At 40.3% G+C, this 9,772-nt stretch overlaps 1 protein-coding gene across 2 annotated transcripts in view; it reads right to left on the minus strand.

The window, feature by feature from the left end:
• Window positions 1-750: 750 nt before the first annotated feature.
• The window catches only part of OSBPL9 (oxysterol binding protein-like 9), a 38,248-nt gene continuing 29,226 nt past the window's right edge, over window positions 751-9,772 (minus strand). For both annotated transcript variants that reach the window (XM_012639427.1, XM_012639426.1), the window contains 9 exons: window positions 8,831-9,002; window positions 7,162-7,246; window positions 5,984-6,094; window positions 5,693-5,756; window positions 5,430-5,570; window positions 3,125-3,203; window positions 2,212-2,303; window positions 1,363-1,498; window positions 751-1,120 (listed from right to left, as the gene is read on the minus strand). In XM_012639427.1, coding sequence (XP_012494881.1) covers window positions 1,046-1,120; window positions 1,363-1,498; window positions 2,212-2,303; window positions 3,125-3,203; window positions 5,430-5,570; window positions 5,693-5,756; window positions 5,984-6,094; window positions 7,162-7,246; window positions 8,831-9,002 — 955 coding nt within the window. In that variant the 3' untranslated portion in view covers window positions 751-1,045. The remainder of the gene's footprint in view (window positions 1,121-1,362; window positions 1,499-2,211; window positions 2,304-3,124; window positions 3,204-5,429; window positions 5,571-5,692; window positions 5,757-5,983; window positions 6,095-7,161; window positions 7,247-8,830; window positions 9,003-9,772) is intronic.

A 9,772-nucleotide genomic window follows, 5' to 3' on the forward strand; every position in this document is an offset into this window, starting at 1 on the left:
CTATCAGACTGAGAATCTAGTTCTTGAAAAGCCCCATGTAACCAGTGTGTTATTAATAACTAAATGCTAGAGTGTTGGTACCTAAATGCTAGGTACTAATACCTGTTTCTGATTTTTTTAAAATGTATTTTTAAATAAAGATAGCTCTGTATTTCCCTTCAAAATGAGCCATTTGCTGCTGTGGCATTCTTATTACATTGTGGGGCTGGGATCTAAAAATACGGTCTTTCCAAACCCTCTAAGGTGACACAATACGTTGGTACCCCTACACTGGGATACAGGTTCAGTAAAGACTTTGGGGAGTAGCATGGTAGGGGCTAAACAAAGAACACAGAGTATAAGGGAGTGTGATTATTTTAAGAGTCATTTGAAAAGCTATCTCCTATAAATAATTGGCTTCCAAGTTTAGCCATAAAGATAATAAAAAGCACATAAAAAAAGGTTGAAAAAATTACTTTATGAAGCCTTAAGAAGCGCTGAGTATAATTACAATTTAATAATATTTCACTTCCAAAATAAAAGTTATTATAGGGTGAGACCATGAAATTTCCTAACACTTGATTTTAATACATTGCGCTAATTTTCTAAAACAACTCAGAACCCATATTTACAATAGGTGGAGTACTTATGAAAAATCTGGCATCAGGTATATTTTATATGTGTGGGTGTATATATATATATATATAACACCAAAAATTATATGAACTAAGAAACAGAGCTTGTATATCTTAATAGCAGCACTAGAGTACAGAGTTAGAGACTTGGATTTATAAATGCTTTCCAATGCCTGGGCTATGGAAAAGGAGCAGACATCTTGTTTTCAAAACCTGAAGTTTTTCTCAGGACTGAAGTCAAAATCGTAACTGCCACAGAGGAAAAAAGGGAAGCTTTTCCCGCTTTAATTGTTCATCTACGTCGGAAAGTCAGTATCCCTGAGATAGGAACCACTGTAATAAGAAGGGAGTGAATAGGTTCTCCCAAGGAAGATTGTTTGTTGCTGAATTACGCCTACTGGTCATCAGATGTAAACTTTGCATTTCCCGGCCTAATGCTTGGCAGCACCAAGACGTTTTAGTAATGGTTCATCATAAACCCAACATTCTCCATCTTCATGAAATAACTGTAAAAGAAAGGGGGAGAATTTAGTCACACATTTGCTTTGCACTTCTATAATATGCTTTTTATTATTTCATGTCTTCTCCCCCCATTAGACTGAAATGAGTTCCAGATAGGGACCAGGGATCATCTTGTTCATAAACAGTGTTTGGCAGTTCACTTCTGAAACACTGAAATGAGTGAATGATTTATTGCTCAGAGCACAGGCGGCATAGCAGGTAAGAGGCTAGGGGCAGGCAAGCTTACCCTGGTCTCCCACTGAATTTCCTTCTCCTTCCTTTCTCGGGCTTCTGCTCTTTGTCTTTCTTCAAGTCTGTGCTTTGCTTCAGTTGCTGCATCAATGTCTCTGATTTTTAAGTTGAAAGTAACATCCTTCCAGAGGCTAAAAAAAAAGATCAAGAGTAGCTGGCTATCTTGAGAATTAAAGCCTAGAGCCACCTCTGACTATGGCATAATAACAACAGTATAAGTCAAATGGCTTGAAGTGCTGTAGTTCTCAGACTAAATATCCTTAACTGGCACCAGGGCACAGGAGTAAGGAACAGGGAAATTAGCCCAGACTGCTAGTTTTCAAACAAGGAAATCAGGGACAAGCAGCTTGGTACATAAGGATAAGAGAAGAGAGAATAGTGGAAGCTGAGACCTGGGATTCTTACACTTCTACCTCTAAACTTGCTACGTAACTTTGGGGGAATCAGTTTACCTCTCTAGGGTTTGAGTGTCCCTTGCTATAAACTGAAAGGGTTAGATCAGAGGAGCTGAGAAAAACTCCCTTGAATTTAACAATGTGATCTTGGAGAAAACAGTATAAGCACAGGGAATAAGGGTCAAGAGGTAAATTGCAGAAGCTTAAGGGAGTAAGAGGTGGCTTCCTCTCAAGGCCACTATTCCCATTTCAAGAAAGGAGGCAAAAAGAGGTTAGCTAACTTAGCCATGGTTACAAAGCTAGTAAGTGGTTCTGACACAAACCCAGGCAATCAAACCTGGTCTGTACTCTGTTAGGCTCTGCTATACTGTCTCGAAAACCCACCCCTGTGCCTATGCCCGGGCAACAGTGTAAGCGTTGCAGCAACAGCTCTAGATATGCCTCCTTACCAGCGGGATTCGTACTCATTCTGATCTTCCAACTTCCTCACTTTCTTTTTGATTATAGGCAACTTCTTGGTATCTACAAAGACTGTATTTTCCTAGAAAACAAAAGAGATGGATGGATGTTTTATTATTCAAACTGTTCTAGGAGGAAGAGTCAACTCTTTCCAGAGACTGTAATTAGCAGACCCAAAAATCAAATCCCATATATGTTAATGATGTATGAGTTTCACATGCAGTCTTAAGCCTAAAATAAAATTATTGTCTTAAGTCTAGAGGCTCAATTCAACAGACATTTTCAACGTGGCTACGTGCTGCATGCTAGGGATATAACCTCTTGGGGAGCTAATATTAAGTACACTGTCTGAAGTTCCTTTTACATTTTGAATTCTCCACGTCCAAAATCCAGTTCTCACTGGGTCCTCCTGTTAATTTCATACCACCTTTCTTCCTAGCTTAATGAGAACACTGGGTGGGTGGTACCAGAGAGTGCAAGTTCCTTGAAGGCAAGAACTACTTATTTCTGTATCCCTGGTACCAGGCAGTCAAATTTTATTATACAAAATCTTAAAACTGTGTGTGTAGATAAACACGTACACACACATTCCTTTAGCACTTCATTTTATATAAACATACTATACTTTCTAATGATATACCTGACATTTATTGGGTTCTCACTATGTGCCAAGCATTGTTTTACATATATTATTCTCAAGTTTTTTGAGAGCAGAGAGAAGAGTAGAAATCATTCTAGTACCTGCACTGCTGGGGAGGCGGGGGAAGGAAGGAAAAGCCTTGCCCTAAGAGACAACTTTAGAGCTGGCCTCTGTGGTTAAAGTTCCAGATGAAGGAAGCCAGAATAAAGGATAGGCTACAATTCAATGTAGCTGGAAACCAGTGGCAAAGTATAGGTTCTTACCCCTGTTGCATATTTTGCATACATTACACCATTCCATTCCCCTTCAATAGAGCAAAAAGACTTCTTGTCATTTGGAGAACTGAAAAGGAAACATTTGTGTTAGATTCAAGTTGAAAATTACTCTACCAAAGAATCTGGTCGGTATGGCCTATCTACACACAGTAGAACACAAAAGACCAACTGTGAAGTCTCTGATGGAATCACCTTAACATAAGGGAACTGGATTTCCCAGGGCCACCTGTAAGAGTGAGGACCCAGAACAAGATGCTTGTGAACTCAAGATCCCATAAACAGCAAGTGTGGGTAAGAGAGCTCTGCTCTGCTAGGGCCACAACGGATTTGGCACATTCTCTGCCCTCAAGCTGTTCACAGCCTAGTGAGGAGAGGTGCACTGCCATCGAGATCCTCAGTGGGAAGTGCTGTGTGAGCTTGTGTGGGCACTGGGGGTCTAAGGGCAAAACTGCTGGTGCGAGGGTCAGGCAAGGCTTTGCTTATGACTGTAATGCTGGAGACCAGGCTTTCATCTTCAGGTTGAAAGGGACTTCTGGGCCTAATGCTTTGACCACTTTTCTTGAGCAAGGATCCCTTCCTCAAAAGCCCTGACAGGCCTCTACTTGTACACACAGGTATGGAATTTGAGAAGACAAGCATCCTAGCTAAGGCCTAGTTAGGAATGGCGGGGCATGAACAGAAGACTGGAAGAGGTCAGAAAGAAAAATGAACAGGGTAGAGGGATGAAAGCTGCTATCACCAACAGAAACTTAAGTGTCCTCCTTAACTCGGGAGGATTTGGGGAAAGGGAACCATGGGAAAGAAAGATGGTAGGATCTCAGGTTTACGAGGTCTTTGCACAGTGGTTCTTAAAGTTTGGTCTCGGGGTTCTAAGACCATGTCAGGGAAGGAGTCCATAAACTCGAAACTATTTTCATAATATTAAGACATTATTTGCCTTTTTCACTCAGTTTTCTCACAAGTGTATGTGATATGTAACAACAGAGTGATTAGACTTAGAAAATTTACAAAATGTACAATGCCACTTGTCTTACAAATTTTTTAAAAAGTTTAGAAAAGCTACTTTTCATCAGAAATGCTATTATTTTCATTTGTAAGTTAATAAATATTTTAAAATCTCAGTATTAATTTCTAATATGAAAAATATTGTTAGATATAATCCATATAAACAAAAGCTCTTTAGGGTTCTTAATAATTTTTAAGTGTAAAGGGGTCCACAGACCAAAAAGTCTGAGAACTACTCAGTGCAACTCTTCATCTGATACTCAAATTTCTAATTTAAAGACCCCATCAAGAGCTCTTCCAGCTCACATCTTTGTAAGGGCAGTCTTTTGACTAAAAATGGCTCTGACTGGCAGAAAATTCTGCTGAGCTAGCAGTTCCTATTGGTGTTGGTTACCTCTAAGTGCTCTGAGAAGCAGGCACACCCATCTGTTTGTTCTGAACATCCTAGTCCATCATCTGCCTATTTTATTGGGGGTAGGGGGAGCTGCATTATTGTGGTATCTTGTGTTGTTCTTCAAGCCCTGCCCATATATTCCAACCGGAATAATTTTTTATACTGATCCTTAGAAACTTCATCTTGTTCATGGTCCCATCTGCTCAAGATATTTTTGGATGCTGATTCTGACATCCAAATTAAATTATCTCCCTGGAAAACTGGTTAAGCAATTGTGTGTCTTCCACCTAGGACACTGCTCCCAATAAGACCTTCCGGGGCAGAGGAAAGTCTAGAGGCACATTACTACAGACTTTCTTCTTTAGGCAGGCTCTGAACCCACTCAAGCTGACTGTTACCCAGACAGCACAGTCATCTTCATTTGACCCAACAGTGCCAAACGGAACCAAGCCAAATGCCTGCAAGATGTGACGGTTACTGTTTTTCCCCAGCAAACGCATAGAAAAAGGAGGGGCTGTAAGGACTTGGAAACACTTCTATAGGGGTCACAGTCTGTTTGTAAGGACTAGTTGATGGTCCAACCTGGCAGGATGAGTTAAGGATCCATAAACTGGGTTAGCTAGGCAACTTAGGAAGGCCCTGTTCAGCTCCTCATCACAAGTCAGGTTCCTAGGAAGGAAATTCCATCAATGGACCTCTGACTGCTCTTGACCCACGTTTTAGGTCTCCTGATATGGGATTTTAGGAAGAGCCATCACACAAAAGGTATGAGGCAAGTTTACAAAGATAGAAGCATTCTTTCACATTTCTAACACAGAAAGTACAATTTAAGACAAAAGGAAAAGTATCTCAGAGAAGCAGAAGAGAACTGAAGCAGAAAAACAAAATACCTACAAAATCTCAGCAGTAATTCTGTGCTTCTTGCCCCCATAGAAAGGTTTAGTGTGGAAGATGATATTTGCACTATAGCCCGTTTTGGAACAATTAATATTGCATTCTCCTCCTAATTCCACCCAGGGCACTGTGAGGATAGACCTGCAAAATCAAAAGTTTTCAGGTAAGGCTGACAGTTAAGGGGAAAGAGAGGAGGAGGGGCATGGCTTAAGGAACAGCAGGGTCTACTGCTGATCAGAGCACATGGACACAGCTCTACTTGCCTTCCGTAACCATTGGGGAATGTGAGAATGTAATGTTCATCATAGTCTAGACACGAGACACAGCCTGTGGAAAGAGGGACAGAATCTCTGATGAGCAGTGTCAACTGGGGATAGTCTACCTAGTACCCCACCCCTGCTCTCACCCCAATACGGACGCTTACTTGCTAACAATGACATCCAGTCTGGCTTTCCGGCGCCACTTCCTCTTACCAGACAAGTGTCCAGCACACATTAGAATGACACAAAAATCTCTTATTAATGTTGTAGTCCACCCAATGCCCACAAACTTACCCTGCCCTATGTTGTGTACCCCAATTGACATTCCAAGGAATTTTGATTTGGTCCAGATATGAGCATTGAATTGTATCTTCTTGTTAAAACACTCTGCATAAAAGGCTGAAACTAAATAGAAAATGTTTTCAATTAGTGCACTATATAGCTACAGCCACCTCTCCAAACTCATTTAACCTGGGAGATAAAACGATCCATGGATAAATCCTTCAACCTTCAAAGAACAGCCTCAAATTAGGCCAGGAGGTACCTACCTACTTTTTATACCTTTTCCCCCAATGCAGGCATCCATTCAGAGCCACATGGGCAAGAGCTTCCCTGAACTATGAGGCTGTGGCCAAAGCAGGAGGCTTAAAACCAAAAAGGGACTATCTGTTCTCATGGTCTGCAAGTATGCAGTACTGCATCCTGTATTTCCATTCTGAATATTGCACTTAACAAGATGCTGAGGGGATATGTATAGCTGGTGGGTTCCATATCCACAGATTCAACCAGCTGCAGATCAAAATTATTTGGAAATGATACTACTGAGAGAGAATTTTTAAAAAATTTTGGAAAAAATAAAAAATAGCAACACAACAATAAAAACAATACAAATTTAAAAATACAGTATGACAACTATTTACATAGCATTTACATCGTATTAGATATTATAAGTAATCCAGAGATTACTTAAAGTACATGGGAGGATATGCATAGGTTCTATGCAAATGTGCATAACCATTTTATATCAGGGTTGTAAGCACCCTCAGATTTTGCAGGGCATCCTGAAACCAATCCCTCACGGACACCAGGGACGACTGTATTCTCTCAATTATGCCAAGAATATACTGTGCAGAAACTATGTATCACACTTAGACTCGCTCACAGCTGCTGGGGTCTCTACAGCACAGATCATTACGTGTAAGATGACTTTGGAAGAATTAAAAGTGGGTTTCCCAAATCTCTTCTTTTTATACATATTTAATCAGTGAAGCTAAAAGTGTCTTTGGAACTTATACAAGGAACAGATACAGACATGAAGAACCAATCAACTCAAGTTTCCACTTCAGGTGATAGGAAAGATATGGCCAGCCATACAACTGACAGTAAAGTAACCTCAGTTACGGATCTTTTAATGACCTTCTTTGCACAGAATACTTTGAAAGTGGAGGTTGCAGAGGAGCTCTGTAACTTACTGGGTGGATGATGGGAAACCTGCTCAGCCACAAATGTGACACTGTTTTTGGAAACCCCAGGTACTGGTCCTTCTGAAACTAGCTCCTGTAAGCAAACAGAACATTTCTTTTGATGTGGAAACACGAATGACATTTCAGAGAATCTGATAATTGGAGTCTCTGCTCTACACACACCAAGCATCCTATACATACTTCTATTATGGCATTTAATTACTCTATTCTAATTACTGCTTTGTGTCAGTCTCCCTAACTAAACTAAGACTTTTTTTTTTTTTTTTTTGAGACAGAGTCTCACTCTGTTGCCTGGAGTAGAGTGCCGTGGCGTCAGCCTTGCTCACAGAAACCGCAAACTCCGGGGCTCAAGCGATCCTACTGCCTCAGCCTCCTGGGTAGCTGGGACTACAGGTGCGCGCCACCATGCCCGGCTAATTTTTTCTATATAGATTTTTAGTTGTCCAAATAATTTCTTTCTATTTTTAGTAGAGACTAAAAATGCTCAGACTGGTCTCGAACTCCTGACCTTGAGCAATCCTCCTGCCTCGGCCTCCCAGAGTGCTAGGATTATAGGCGTGAGCCACCGCGCCCGGCCTAGACTAAGACATTCTTGAAGGAAAGGATCATGTGTCTAATTCAGGGCCAGGTCTGACACAGAGTAGGCACTTATCAATGTCTCCCAAATGAATAAGAACAGACACATACTGCCTCTATCTTTAGTAAGGACTACATGTAACATGTCACTCGGAAAGGCAAAGATATGGAAAGTCACATTTACTGAAAGATTACTAGTGCCAAACTCTGTGGGCTAGAGTTCCCCCCACCCCCTCCAACTTCTAAAAGCTTTTTAACATGCATCTGAGTCTTCCTTCTGAAGTTGTCATCTTCAATCCAACCTTTAAATGCTGGAGCCTTGGAGCTCAGTTCTGAGTTACCTACTCTTTTGTAGCTATGCTGTCCTCTTAGATAATTTCATCCAATCTTAGGGCTTTAAAATGCCATCTAAATATAACAAAATCTCTGAGAGCCCCATCCCTACCTCAGACCTTTCCCTTGAACTCTACTCTCCTAAATTACAATTCCCTACTCCTCTTGACAGTCTAAGTATGGTATTAGTAAGTACCATACTTTGTATTTCAAGCTGGACCTCTTGATTTTTCCCTCCCCGAATCCAATCTTTTCCTTATCAGTAAATGACACCATCAACTGCTGAAGTCCACACGCAAGGATTCGTGTCTGATTGTCACCTTTCTCTTAGCTCACCCAATTGACCCATCAGTTCTGCCTCTGAAATACAGCTTGAATCACCATGTCTCTTGTGGAATAGTGCTGAAGCCTTCCCAATGGTCTCCATGCTTCTATTTTTGCCCCTTCTTGATTTATTTTTCACAAAATTACTGTAATAAACTTTTCAAGACAAAAATGAGATCCTGTTAAGCCATAACATTATCATTATGGCTTACAAGGCCTTGCATGATCTGATTTCTAAATCTCCATTCTCTTCTCATCCCACTCTTTCCCCCTTCTCATTATATTCAAAATATGATGATCTAAGAACAATGTTCTTCTGTAGGTGCTGAGTATCTTCTGATCATTATCGCCTGTTCCTAAATAAAATGAAATCTTGAATCAGTATACAAGTTAAGATAATTAAAAATGTCAACACAGAACTCACTGTATTCTCTTCAGTATCATTTGGTAATGTCCAATGACACTGAAAGATTTCGCCCAAAATGGGGTTGTATGGCTTTTTGGCGACTGATCCTTTCCTTCCTGCATGAAAGGCTGAGAGGTACCATTTCACAACCTGAACCATTCGATCCCTGGGATCCTTCTGGTCACTAATGCTGTAAGGGAGAGAGACAAAACTTAATGTCCTGCTTTTTGGCAGAATGCAAGCTGATGTAGCACCCCTCAGCATGAACCACCCTGAGCGAGGCTGAGAGCATCAAGGACCCAGGATCAGGAGTTACCTCAAAGTTTCTTTTTAAAATTGAGATACAGTATAATATTTAAATCCCTTCAAAAAATAAATGCCTTCAACACAAATAATAACAGTGTAGTTTGGGGATTAAGACATGGAAATGTAGTATGTACGAGAACAGTGTCACACAGGCTGGGAGGGAGGAATGGAAGTGTACCGTTGTAAGGTTATCATACCATGTGCAAAGTGGTGGAACATCACTTGATTACAAGCAGCCATAAGTATGTTCTGATGCAACCACTGAAATAACAAAACAAAGAATAATCACTCACGAGCTGACAGAGGAAATAAAACGGAATCATAAAAAATTCTCAACCCAAAGACAGACAGAAAACGAGGGAACAGAGGAGTGGACAAAATATACATGGAACAAATAAAAAGCAAATGCAGAGAGATTAGAGTTAAAACTAACCATATCAGTAATCAAATGTAAATAGTATAAACACCCCAAGTAAAAGGCAGAATTTTCAAATTGGATGAATGCTTTCCTCCAAGGAGTAACTTTAATTATAAAGACACAAAATTACTAAAAGTAAGAGGGTAGGAAGGAATATACCAAATTAACACTAATCAAAAGAAAACTAGAATGACTATATTAGTATCAAAGTATATTTTAAAACAAAGAATGTTACC

The sequence above is a fragment of the Propithecus coquereli genome, unplaced genomic scaffold (genome assembly GCF_000956105.1).
Source record: "Propithecus coquereli isolate 6110/MARCELLA unplaced genomic scaffold, Pcoq_1.0 Scaffold14, whole genome shotgun sequence".
Taxonomy (NCBI): Eukaryota; Metazoa; Chordata; class Mammalia; order Primates; family Indriidae; genus Propithecus; species Propithecus coquereli.